The sequence below is a fragment of the Alligator sinensis genome, unplaced genomic scaffold (genome assembly GCF_000455745.1).
Source record: "Alligator sinensis unplaced genomic scaffold, ASM45574v1 scaffold1000_1, whole genome shotgun sequence".
Lineage (NCBI taxonomy): Eukaryota > Metazoa > Chordata > Crocodylia > Alligatoridae > Alligator > Alligator sinensis.
Genome location: NW_005842478.1, coordinates 381,468 through 395,234, shown reverse-complemented (window position 1 = coordinate 395,234; position 13,767 = coordinate 381,468). Strand labels below are relative to the sequence as shown.

Here is a 13,767-nt window from a genome sequence, read left to right as displayed (position 1 = left end):
CTGGAGCTGGATGGTGGGGCTGGGACGGGCTGGGCCTGAGGCCTCCATCTTTCCGCCCTGCAGCGCCAGGCACAAAGGAGCCGCCAGGGGTAGGCTGCGGCGCGCACCGGGCCCGAGCCCGGGCCGGGCGAGAAGAGCCGCAGCCTGGGGCAGGTCTGTCAGGGAGCGCCCGCGGGAGGAGGCCGGGCCTGGGCGCGGTTTGCGGGGCTGGGTCCGAAGTAGCGGTTCTCGGCCTGGCTCCCGGGCCCTAGCGCGAGCGGACAGGACCTGCGAGAAAGCCCGGAGCCCCGCGCTGCACCCTCGTGCGGCTCCGCTGTGGTCCAGCATCGAGAGAGCCGTGCGGGCTGGTCGCTGCCCGGGCGCCGGGGCTGTCCGGCTTCTAAGAGGGGTGCGGGTGGAGCACAGCAGGTAAAATGAAAGGAGGAGCTTTACTCCTGCGCCAGGGGCCTCGGGCTGTGTTATTGCGTTTAAGGTGGAAGCAAAAACAAACGTAACTTCATTGGAATGAGTTGACCTGCAGGACTGTGAAATGGGAGCTGTGTAGGCGGCAAGATTGTAGAAGAAAGGACGGCTGAATTAGTGAAGCATCAAGACCTTTAAAAAGTAGAGAGGGTCATTAACACCTGCGGACTGAAGAGTTTTAGAAGGGATCTGCTAGATTTTGATGAGCAATGAATTCAAATGACTCCCTCACTGCTGCCTGAACAGAAATGCTGCTGTCTTTGCCAGGCAGTTGGTTTTAAACTTTGGGCAGACCAGGGGTTAAAGGAGAGGTGCAACTACACCAGTGCCCCTCTGGATCCACTCCTGCCTGAGTCTAGCAAGGGGTGCCTTGAATCTAGAAAGGTTGAAGACCACTAGCCTTCAAGTACTGGAAGGCTAGATGCAGTACTCACAAGGTTTCTCTGTTATACATGCAAGTACAGCTAAATCGGGGGCAGATCCTCCCCTTTAGAGAAACTGGTTTTGTGAAGAAAGTGATCAGGATTTGGAAGTCGGTGCATAATACTTGTATTAGCCAGACCTACAAGGTCTTGGTCCATGTTCTATGGCCCTTGCTTAACACATTGCATTAAGATCACTTTACTTACTGTGAGCCCCATTGCTTTAATAGAATAGCTTAGAATAAATTATGTTCATTATATGCCATTAAAAAGGCAAAACAAAACACCCAAATTAAGCTCTCTTCTGTGTAACAGAACATAGAAATAAAGACCTTGATGCACCAAAATGCTCAAGGATGTGTTTAACCCAAATAGCATTTTAAAATCATTATGCTGCTTACACTTAAATGTGTTGGGGGTGTGGTGGTATGAAGCAAGACTGGACTACCTGATATTTTGGTTAGAAATATTATATAAACCCTACAAGTGAAGTATAACCTCAATAGGTCTTCCCGGGCCTGAAATTATATACCTCAAAATCCACTACCCTGGCTGGAAGGATATTCATTCAAAGAATGATTTCTAACTTCTCAATAGCATTTCAGAGGCTTTGAGAGAGAGCTTCCTGATTCACAAAAAAGAAGCTGTAATATATCAGGTTGCAATGAGTGTTCTGGTAGTATCAGATGATAGTGATTTAATCTAGGATCCTTCTGGGAACCTGAAAAAACCCAAAAGGATTTTTCTGAACTTATGCATACATTTTGATCAATGGGAGAGTCCTTTGAACTCAGAATCTAAAGTTATTTACAAAAGTGGCGCACTCATTACTTGGATATCCTTATAAAGCAAATTTCCTTCCCTGTGTTATCAAAAACATCTTAAGATTGTTAATTGACTAAAAGCTTTAAAGATAGCATTTATTTTATCACAACTTATTCTTTGTATTTGTGTTAATTTGGACAGTGAAGATGGGCTGAGCATCACCTCTTTTGATGGTGTGCTAGTGGGTGCGTCCACCTGAGATGCTTAGCACGTTGTGGCAAAACACATGCTAATGTAGAGTAGAATTAGTCTACTGCACGTTGTCACAAAAAGACCTACTGCGCAGTAGCGCTAGTTACTGCACATTTAATTAGTGTCTCATATTAGAGGTACTAAACTTAATGCCACATAACAACGGTGCATTAATGCTTTTGTAAATGTGCCCATTATCACTGAGTTTGTAGACTTCTGTTTAAAAATAACATTCCAGAAATGAGTAGGTTGAATGAAGTCTTCCCACATCTTTTTGTCCTATCCTAACATCATGGTTTCACTAGTTTTAATAGCATGAGCATAATCTCCGTTTCCTTGGTTTTTCATTTCTTGCTCTTGCTTCTATGTCATGGCTTGCTCACAGTGTCCTTTTGAGGTCCATTCGTGACACATGTTCAAACTACTCAGTTGTTACTTCTCAATTTTCTTATAACAATGTGGGGGTGGGAGAGGGGAAGAAAGGAGATCGTTATTTTGTTCTGGCTGCTTCCTTGTCCTTTCATAGTTTTTCTATAGTTTTGAAACTTTCACTGTTCCCTCTCCACTAACTTATTTCTTGCAGTCAGTATCTTTTGTAAGTTTTCCACAATTCCATCCTGTGCAACAGTATCAACAAAACAGCTGTCTCAAGTGCTAATTTTCATTTGAACTGTCTTTAGTTTTGGACTTGGAAATGCTTTTTGAATGTAGTAGTGACTGGCCTTTGTTCTTTTTCCCCCTCCCCTCTGCCAATTCCCATTATTTTAAACTAATCTTCCAAGATACAAGATCCCTCTCTGTGTCCCCTGCTCCCCCCACCCTTTTTCTAATTCTTTGTCTCATTAATGATCTTTGCCTTTTGGGCTGACATTTTTAATATTTTTACCATACTGATCCTGATTTCAAATCTTCTTGTTTTAAATCTTACTCTTCCTTATCTATCTTGTTACTTATTTTCTTTAAATTCTCCTTGGTCAGTGCTATAACATATCATCTGTGGATTTAATCTTATTTGTTGTTGTCTTGCATAGTGACTCCTCCCTTTTCATCTCTCTAGATCCTAAATCCAGTACTTCTTCCAGTGCTAAATTGGACAAATCTGGCAATAGTATCATCCTTATCTCAATCCCATGGTCACCCTGAACCATTACATCAGCTTCTTGCCTGCTGTCACGGTGTTTCTCAGCTTGCTACAGATATTTTTTTATCACCTTGATCAATTTCTCAAGGATGCCATATGTTCTCAAAACTTTCCATATCCTTTTTTTGCCAGATGCTGTTGAAAGGCTCTTTGAAGTGTAAAAAAAATATTGTAATCTGCTTGGTTTTGTTCTGTGAATTTCTCTGAAATGTGTCGTATCACAGATAGTTGATCCTGTTGCACTTCATCTTTGATTTAAATCCAGCTTGTTCCTCTGCAAGTACTACTACTACTACACTTTCATTCTCATCTGTAGTAGCTTGGTCAATGCTTTTCCCAGGACACTGTAAAAACTAATTGCTTTTGTAGGTGTTTGTTACACATGCTCTTGCTTTCTTCTTTATGAGCCAGTAATATACTGCCTAATATACTAATGCAGGGGGTTGTCAACTGGGGGTACTTGAGAAGGCCCTAGGGGGTATGCGCGGGCGGGCAGGAACAGAGTGCTGTCATGCGCCATCCTGCGCTGCCGTGCAGGCACCGCCCGACCAGCCAGATGCGGGGGGTAGGGGGAAGCTCTCACGCAGTGGGTGCTGCCACTCTGTATGCAGCTGCACACCGCCACCCCCCTCCCCTGCTCCGTGTCTGACTGCCGGGGGTACTCTGCTCCATGTCCAGCCGCTGGGGGTACACTGATCCAAAAAGGTTGAAAACCTCTGTACTAAAGTATTTACTCTTGTAAGTCTTGCTAAATAGTGTGCATTGCCTCTGTCATATTTCCTTGCCCATTCCAGCACCTCTGCAATTGTGTTGTTAACTTCATTGTGCCTTTTTCTTTGTCAAACTTGTCAAGGTCTTTCCTAGAACCATAGGAACTAGGGCTGAAAAAGGACCTGGAAGGATCCTGACTCAAGTCAGGATTGGCCATTTCTAAACTTGGTATACCTGTACCTTTACGGCTGCCTCTAAGAATCTTGGTGTCTCTTTTTCCTAGAGTGCACTGGGAAGCTTTTTGAGGATAATTTAGTTTACTGTTGTCAGCATGTTATTCAGATGTTTGGTACATTACTTTCTATAGCGTGCTCTGCTTACTCCTCCTCAGCTTTCTCACACTTGTCTTTCACTCCCAGCATCCATAACTCAAATGTCCCAGTCAGTTATTTTATCTTACAATATGCAGCCCCTCTTTTTCTTATGTTCTGCTTCCTTAAATTGTTCAGTTGTTCGTTTGCTTGTTTCTGCTTTCTAGTTCAATTTTCTGGTCAGTATATTGTGCTCTGCTGTTAAGTTTGCATCTTTGTTTTTATTTTTTTTTCAGTTTCCTATGCTGTCAGCCAGATGCAGCATAGTAGCCCAACACTTGTTCAGATGCTTTCATAATCCCATTTTTGTGTTGTTTCATGTCTCCCCAACCCCTACTGTTTCTTTTATCAAGACACATGCCCTTCCAGTTTGATCTTTAATTTTTCATTTTAAAACTCCCATCACTGATGCACCTTGTCTCAACACTTCCTGTATTGCTTTCAGTAGACCATTATAAAACATGCCAATTTCTTCTTTGGAGGGCTACTAAGTTGGGACCTGTACTTGTACTTCTGTTACTTAGCTGGATTAGATTCTAAATGTCACCTTTAACATGAACAGCTGCTGTAAGAGGCTAGATTGCCTTCTGTTTTAGGAATAATGCAACTCTGTTCCTGAGGTGTCCTATCTTGCCAGTCTCAATAGCCTGAGTTGACTTTTGGTGTAAATTCTTCTGTGCCTTCTGCTCTTATTTCACATATGTCAATAATTTCAGTCACAGTCCTTTCAGTGTTGTCCATCATTACCACAAGAGTTCTTGCTTTTACTGATGTTCTTACAAATACCTTATCCTTTGAGTCTTACCAGTTGAGTCTTTGCATATTACTGTGTCTCTTCTTTGCGAGTTTTTGTTTTTTCAGGTCTAGTCTTCTTGCGTTTACCCCCTCCCTCCTTGCTATTTTGAGTTATGAAATACTACTCTGGTTTAAATGGCTTGCAACCAAGATGGCATGAAGAATGGTAAGGAAAACAAAAAGGCATTAGATTTCTGTTATTGTTGCTATTAATTTGAGCCTTATTTCTTGGTTTTGTGGTCATCATGATGATCTGCAATGTTTCTATTCGTTATCTGCTGGTTTGCTCCGGTGATGTTGTCAGCAGTGTTTTTATTTCATAAATTGTTTTGCCAGCTTTTCCACATGGGACAATATTTTTCAAGGGCCATATGTGCCACAAAACCATAGAAGTCTGGAAGGGGATCTTAGGAAGTCATCTTCAACCCCGTGCTCAAAGGATCATCCCTATCTAAAAAATCCTATAGAAGTTTTTGTCTAACCTATACTGAAAAATGCACATGTTGCCCCTCATCCACAGCTACCTGGCACAATGCCCAAAAGCACCCTAACTTGATACAGGTAGAGCAGGATAGTGAGGGTACTGTCCATGTTCTGCCACTGCTAGGACAGGAAGTAGTTGTTACAGAGAGGCAAAAAACCCATAGACCATGGCAATCTGACTGTGAGGTAAAATTCCTTCCTGATATCAAATGTAGTGATTTGGTCTGACCTTTGGTAGAGTAGCAAGACCTTCTGGCCAGGAACACCCTGTACAAAATCCTTGACCTTGGCTGTAGCCAACACCCAGTTCTGAGGGAGATAGGGAAGAGGGTGGAGAAAGCTGACACCTGTAGCATCAAGAGGGGGAAAATTCCTTCCTGGCCCCTTGCAGGCCACATCCAGACAAGCGTGGCCGTGGGGTATGTGGCATTGCAGACACGTCTGTGGTGCACCATGTACCCCAATGTGTCATTCAGCTGTTCTCCACGCTGCAAGGTAGCAGTGTGGGTTTTTTTTGTTTGTTTGGGGGGGTGGGGGGTTGGTTTGGTTTTTTGTTTTTTTTTTTTTTACCCCCCTAGCAGTGCATGTAGGGGCAGCGTGCGCCACCCAAAACCAAAACTGGAGCATGGGCAGTTAGAGCTACATTCCAGCTGCCGGCCAGGCTCCAAACGGCAGGGTGGCTGCTGCTGCAGCGCCAGTAGGCCCCCAGGACACCAGGTAAGGCTGCTGGGCCCGGCCCAGTGCTGGCCCCAGCCTCCCTTGCCTCACCTAGGGTAACCTGCTGTGTGCCAGAGGGTGCATAGCATAGGCGTTCCCTGGGGAGAAGTAGCAGCGGCACAAGGTGTCATAGGCAACTGGTGCCCCCTGAGTCAGGGGGGCACTCGCCTCCACCCCTCCCCCCAGTGGCCAGTCAGCGACCGGGGTCCTTTTCCCGCCCCCCTCCCCCCCACGCGGCGAATTGTGCTGACTGGGGGGTAGGAGTCCCCTGTGGCCAATAGCACTTCTGGGTAGGCACAGTTGGCTGCAGGAGGGACCACAGGGATCGCTTCTCCTGGTGCCCCCACTTCCCGGCCGGCACTTTTGGGGGGGCACCAGCGCTTTCGCCTACCCATCGCCTAAGTGGGGAATGCTGCCTATCAGGGTGTGCACCAGTGCTCTCAGGGAGTGCATGTGGACCCCTGTGAACCCCCTATGTGTCGCCACTGCAAGGTGTGGTACTGTTTCTTGTCCGTGGGGAAACAAATGTCCACGCTCCATGTAGACATGGCCATAGTGATCAGGAAATTGCAGAAGAATAGAGAGGAAAACCCCCCCACACTGAACTCTGCACTGGAACCTCAGGACCAGAATGACAAATCCATGCATCACACCTGCCTGGAGTGCCAGAGCTCCCTTTTCCATTTCCCTATGCCCTCCATAAACTTATCCCAGCTCCTTTAACTTTCTTGCTTAATTACTAGCTAGAATTGCTAGTTTTTAGCCTGAAAATTGAGGTATGATCTAAAGTAGCATTTCCCAACCGGTGTGCTGCAGCACACTGGTGTGCTGTCAGGTATTTTGGGCTGGAGTCACGCCCCCTGCCTAGCTGGTGGTGTGGACACAGACAGACGGGGACTGTGGCTCCAGCCCCAAATGTCATCTGACTGGCTGCGCACCACCCCTCCCCATCATCGTCCCTCCTCGCCCCCTGCTCCACATCTGGTATGCCACCGTGCTTTTTATATTTAGGTAAGTGTACCATTGGGCGAAAGAAGTTGGGAAACATTTGTCTAAAGGTGTGGTGCTATGGTGCACACCCTACTTAGAAATGTAGAAAGGGATCTCCTAGATCAGCAAGACCTTCCCCTGTACTTGTTCTGATGGACCTTTACAGAACTTCAATCTTTCAATTTCCAGTCTAATTTTACACCTGCGTGACAAAATATTGTCCCAGAAGGGTCCGTAGCACCATCTGCTCTGCTTCCTACTCCAGACCATAAACTATCCCATAACAAACCTTTGATCTTGAGTGTGAAGAGTCTGCGCTATTCCTGTAGTAAGAAAGAAGTTGTCAAGGGTGTCAGCAGTGCCTTGGATCCCTGCATTGTCAAGGTATTAGTTAAGTAAAATCTGCCCAGATGATCCTAAGAAGTGAGCTATATAGAAGGCTACAGTTTTTCAGTCCTTAATAATTTGACTTAAGGAAAAATTCCTTCCTGATCCCAAATTTGGCAGTTGGTTTACCCTTACCATGTGTTTTGAGATCTACCAGCCAGGCATGTGAGAGCCCTCTAAATATCAGTATGCCCTGGCTATTGTCCCCATTCAAGCTATAGCCTGTCTGATGTTTAGGAGGGGTGGGTTGGAGCATGGAACACAACAAAAGCCAAGTAATGTATTTGCAGGGGAAAGCAAGTTCTTCCTGTCTGCTGCAGGCAACCAACAGACGTCCTGGTGCATAGAATTAATTGTGATATGGGCCAAGAAGGAGTGAAAGCAGATTAAAAAGATTAAAGAGGAAAGAGTACTGAACAAAGGAAGGAAACCTAATTCAGATAAAATGGGCACAGCTGCTTGGTCTGGCCTTCCTTGCTTGCGCTTGTGCATGCATGCCCATAAAATCTTCTGGAGCCTAAACTAAAGCTTGTCTTTCTGATCCCCAGGTGTTTGCTAGCGTACCACCTCAGTGCAAAAATAGTTCCAGTGTGTGACTTCTCCTGTGAAGCTGCATCTCGCCCTGAGACCACTTTTTCTTTAACGTCAGCCCTTCTGCCCTAGGCATCCACAGATGTATTTTATACAGACGAATCATATTCCATCTCAACCATTATTTTGCCAAGATTAAACCAGGCAAATTCCATTTCTTTCTGTCATACAGCAGGGCAGGATGGGCACCTTTAAAGACTAACTTTGTCAGATGCAAACCAGGTTGGGGTGGCACAGGGCCCTTGGAGCCCATTCCTAATTAACTGGCATTAGGCTCAGGGGCTATGCACAGTTCCCACATACCGGGATCAGGGTCCTGGGGCCCTGATCTTGGTGCATGGGGCCCAGTTTGGACCATGGACCAGCGCTTTGCTAGTCAAATGGCCCATGAGGCCAAAACTGAGCACCACTGTACTAATCCTTCTCTGTACCTTTTTGGTTTGTTCAAAAAAAAAAAAAAAATTACCAAAGCTGTTGGCAGTAGTCTAACTGGCATCTTTCTAATCTTCCCGACAATAAAAATGGATTTTTTTTATGGCTGTCCAGAGCTTGGGGCTCACCTGTATGCAAAAATACCTGTTCTTTTCCAGCTCTTTTCCTTGGAGCCATTATGGATACTTACTATAGTCGGCTGCAAGAAACCACCTCTTGTGGCTGCAGATGTCTACCTTGCAGTGACATTATATTTTGAGCCTACCCATACATCCTGTTTGCAAATGCAGGGGTGTCAAACGTGCCCCAGGCGCTGGCAGGATCCCTGGGGCCCAGTAGCTGGGCTCTGGCGGCTGCAGGATGACAATGCAGGCTGCATTGCCTTCACTTACTCCCCTGCTGCTGATGGCTATGTACATATCAGGCCCTGGAGCCCTGAATTCAGTGGCAGGCCAGGCCCTCTGGGTAGAAGGGCTCCATGAGCCTCACGTTTGTCATATCTGTGCTAGAGGAATTCTTAAATTGTGGAAACATTTCTCTTGGTAATACATCTTATTAACTGCGGTGATGTTGCTTTTTTATGTACAGTTCAGTTTGGGCCAGATTTCAACTGATCTGTATTCCCTGCATATCCCGTCTTTGTTAGCAGTCTTCTCATCATACACGCACAAATTGAGATTGACTGTTTTTTCCTATTTGAGTTGTGCAGTTCACTTATTTTCTCACTTTGGCAGATGCGGATTTTAGCATGTATGCATGAGTGGTAGTATGTAGGATCAGGCCCATAAAGATGATCTGCACAATAGAAAACAAAGCATGTACTTCCTCAGGTCTGTATTGCCCCTGAGGACTCCCACTGGTTACTGGAAAAACAGCGAATAAAGAAAACTAAAAACTGAGCAGTTGAGCAGGGGAGGGATTTATTTTTTCTATGTTGCAGATAAAATCTTAAGCTTAACATCTAATTCCAATGCTTCCTAAATTATGATTAAGTAATATTCAGTGGAGATTGTGTCCGCTTCCAAAGGTCTTCCTCATGAAGATAGCCAGAAAAAACAGGAAAGACTGTTACTGGCATTCCTACCTGATTTAAGATTTTTTTTCTTTAAAAAGAAGAGGGTGTGCAGCAGTGTGATTTCTCATTCTTTATACAACATAATTGAAACATGCAGAGGCACCCAAAGAGTCCTGCTGGAGGCTGCTGTCTGCATTTGCTATTTGCAGACTGTCAGCTGACAGAGAAGGGGAGCAAAACCTAATGCAGGGAGGGGCTAAAACTGAAGCCGGGGAGCAGGCCCCATGCTTGCTGCAGCTACTGCCCACATGCGCCTCCTGGAAACAGAAGCGTGTGGAGCAGTTTCACGTGTGTTGAAAGAATACCCTTTAAAAGGTTTTGTGGCACCCTGGTTGAGAACAACTGATGTAGAAATGCAGCCTAAGATGATTGGCCCCCACTGGAAGATTCTGTACATGTAGAAAGAAGCAGTCCATGCCTCTCGGAGAACTTCCGCTCTCCGGACGAAGAAGTAAAGTAGTATTCTCACTTTACAGATGAGGAACAGCCACACACAGTTCATGTAACTTGTCTAGTATTGTACAGAAAGGCTAGGAGAGCTCATTCCTAAATCGCAGTCTAGTCCTTCAACCACAAAACCATCCCTATTCTGAATACATTTTAAATTATTCTCATTGAAATAACAGGACACGCACCCTTTTATATGTATTTCCTGAAAACCAGTAGCCAGCATTTCTGTCTTGAGATTGCAGTGTGCAGTTTGTTCCCCCATAACCACAGTTTTGTCACTTCAGCGCTTATATTTTGCAAAGCTAAGAATAAGAGGTTCTACATATTATTTACACTGTGCGCTTCACTATCGTAGGTAATTGTCTGACAACTTTAGAAGTTCAAGCTTCCAAATGAGCCAGCATTGAACCTCTTTTATCAAAGAGTGTTATCAAAATCTTTCATACATCCAAAACTCTTTTGCTATATTTTATACTTTCATAGTGCATTGGTCATGCTGCCTAACAAGGGTATTGTCATTGTTTTACTGTAGGTTATGGCATGATTCATAGAAGTTTGGTGTGTATTTTTATTAGTATGAAGCATTTCAATGATCATTTTAAGGTAATTTCATTGTGATAAAAATAAAAGCTACCTCAAAAACATTCTCTTTTAGTTTAAAACAATTCTACTTTTTTTAATAAAAGCTTTTTAAAGAGAAACTATTTTACTTATTCCTGGTTCTTAACACACAGACTGTGTTTGTGAAGTTGTGCAGAAAGGTCTTTGAAAAAATTATGAAAGAGCATTTTTCTGGCAGTCCAGCAGGAAAAATAATGCAGCAGGGAAACCAGCATGGATTCATAGCAGGTAGATCATGCCAATCTGGTTTTGTTTTATGGCAGGGTCACAAAATGCTTAGATGCAGGAGTAGAGGTGGATGTCGTTTTTTTGGACTTTAGCAAGGGCTTTGATACGGTATCTCATCCTATTCTCATAAATAAATTAAGAGGCTGTGACATAGATGTTTATACAGTTCGGTGGGTGGCAAATTGGCTTAGTGGTCACACCCAGAGAGTGGTAGTAGACAGGTTGGTGTTAAACTGGAAGGATGTGGGTAGTGGAGTCCTGCAGGGTTTGGTCCTTGGACCAGTACTCTTCAATATCTTCATCAGTGACTTGGATGTGGTTCAAATTTGTGGATGATACTAAATTGCGGGGTAAAGTGCACACTCCGGAGGGTAAGGAAAGATTGCAGGCAGACCTGGACAGGTTAGAAAAGTGGGCAGTACACAATAGGATGCAGTACAAGAACAAGTGCAGAGTGCCGTACCTAGGGTGCAAAAATATCCAGCACACCTACTGGCTGGGAAGCGACCCTCTCAGCAGCACAGAAGTGGAAAGGGATCTCGGAGTCATAGTGAACTCCAAGATGAACATGAGTCGTCAGTGTGATGAAATCATCAGCAAAGTTAACCGCACTTTATCATGCATCAGGAGATGCATGACAAATAGAACCAAGGAGGTGATACTTCCCCTCTGTGTGACATTGGCCACACCTACTGGCTGGGAAGCGACCCTCTCAGCAGCACAGAAGTGGAAAGGGATCTCGGAGTCATAGTGAACTCCAAGATGAACATGAGTCGTCAGTGTGATGAAATCATCAGCAAAGTTAACCGCACTTTATCATGCATCAGGAGATGCATGACAAATAGAACCAAGGAGGTGATACTTCCCCTCTGTGTGACATTGGCCAGACTGCAGCTGGAGTACTGCATTCAGTTTTGGGTTCCATACTTCAAGAAGGATGTTGGTAGACTCAAGAGGGTCCAGGGGAGGGCCACTCGTATGGTTAGGGGCTTACGGGACAAGCCCTATGAGGAGAGACTGAGGGACCTAGACCTCTTCAGCCTCCTCGAGAAGGCTGAGAGGTGATCTTGTGGCTGCCTACAAATTCATTAGGGGGGCACAGCAAGGGATCAGAGATGCTCTGTTCGCCAGGGCACCTCTTGAGGTAACAAGGAACAATGGTCACAAACTGATGGAGAGCAGATTTAGGCTAGATATCAGGAAAAACTTTCACAGTAAGGGTGGCCAAAATTTGAAATGGGCTTCCAAGGGAGGTGGTGGTCTCCCCTACCTTGGGGGTCTTTAAGGGAAGGCTGGATAGGCATCTGGCTGGGGTCATCTGACCCCAGCACTCTTTCGTGCCCAGGGCAGGGGGTCAGACTCAATGATCTAATAAGTCCCTTCCAACCCTATGAAATCTATGATAAAACCTTGATTGTTATTTGTATCAGTAGGAGCTTGTAGTTCTGTTGCTTTGTTTCTCCACCAAGTGTACTCCATCTCCCACAGCTTTTTCTGCACTTCAGATTTTGATTCCTTGACGGCTTCTGCAGCCACGAGAAAGGAGGGGTTGTTCAGTTCGGGGGTCGCCGTACCCCAGCCCTCTTTCCTGCCCAGGGCAGGGGGTCGGACTCAATGATCTGTTGAGGTCCCTTCCGACCCTAGCATCTATTAATTGTCTACCTGAAAAAGCTACAAATTTTGAAAGATTAACTGTTATATCTTCCTGATGTATTTTGGTACCTGAGGAAAAGATTATTCCAAAGTTGTATTCATTACAGTTGTTTTTCTCCCTTGGCTGTACATTACCTGGAATTTAATCTGTAGTCTGAATTTATTTGTTGCTCCTGTGAGCTTTTTTCATTCATAGGAGAAAATTCTTCCGTTACTGGTCACTTCTAGAATTTTTACCTTAGTAGTATCTTGGGCCTCAGCTAGCCAGGGATACTCAGAAAGGTTAACGTGATGTAATTAACGCACCCATTTTGGTTAATTCACATTAGACCTCTGAACAAGAATGTCCACTTCGGAGATTACTTTGGTTTTAGTAAAATAAATCTCGATTGATTGGGTTCACAGGCATTTCATGGGATATCCTGTCACTTCAGTGCATTTCTGAAGCATAAAGTGTATTATTTTTTCCTTTGCTCCTCAGACAAGGCTGAAGCCAAAACGCATCACAATTTGATTGGGGCTCTTCTTTCCAATCTTCTTTGCAGTTGGTGTGAAACTTATTTGGTGCCTACTGCTCTTGGGAAGGGAATGAGTGGGAGCTGAAAGAACTGGTTTAGTGGCTGAAATTTGCTTTTGTTTTTCCAGTTATAATTCAGTTTCTTATTTGCTTAGCAGTATCCTCATCTTTCTGGGAAGAGAAGGCTTTCTTTCCACTGTGAAGCAATGTTATGGTTGGCTGTAACCAAATATTTGGAGGAGATGAATCCTTGATTCCTGGGCTTTATATTAGAGAGAGAACAAAACTAATGTAATTTCCAACCAAGTCTCATTGACGCTCCACAAGATGATCAAGACCAGGCCTCTCGGGTAGGTTTCATATCGATATTGTCAGGCATGTGACCTATACCCCAATGTGGGGTTTCTGTTGCAGGGGCTGATTATTTTTTTTTCAAGTCTTCTGCTGCAGAAAATCTTCCTTCCTGTCTGGGAAGCTTGTGGTAATATAAGGGGTAAGTCTACAGTGCTTCCATGTCCCTGGAGAGGCTTCCCTGCCATGATTCTGAGTTTGGGGTATGTGAGTGGGAGCTGGTGAGCTGGGCATCCTCACGAGGCTGTCCTGACAGTGGTGGGGATGTGGTAAAAACATACCAAAATAAGCGGCAAACCACTCTGCACCCCTAATTTGTGTTGGTCTGAAGTCAAGCAGCAGTCAGGAAAGAG

The 13,767-nt window shown here is 44.8% G+C and overlaps 1 protein-coding gene across 7 annotated transcripts in view; it reads left to right on the top strand.

Moving 5' to 3' along the window:
- The first annotated feature begins 6 nt into the window (after window positions 1-6).
- The window catches only part of RSPRY1 (ring finger and SPRY domain containing 1), a 77,417-nt gene continuing 63,656 nt past the window's right edge, over window positions 7-13,767 (top strand). Inside the window, exons 1-2 of one of the 7 annotated variants that reach the window (XM_025212708.1) lie at window positions 305-408; window positions 13,222-13,413. Coding sequence is in view for 1 of the 7 variants with exons in the window: in XM_025212705.1 (XP_025068490.1) it covers window positions 11-408 (398 nt within the window). In the remaining 6 variants the exon portion in view is untranslated. Of the gene's footprint in view, window positions 409-4,985; window positions 5,086-13,221; window positions 13,414-13,767 lie in introns of all 7 variants that reach the window. The other 6 variants (XM_025212706.1, XM_025212705.1, XM_006031023.3 and 3 more) reach the window with 6 other exon arrangements.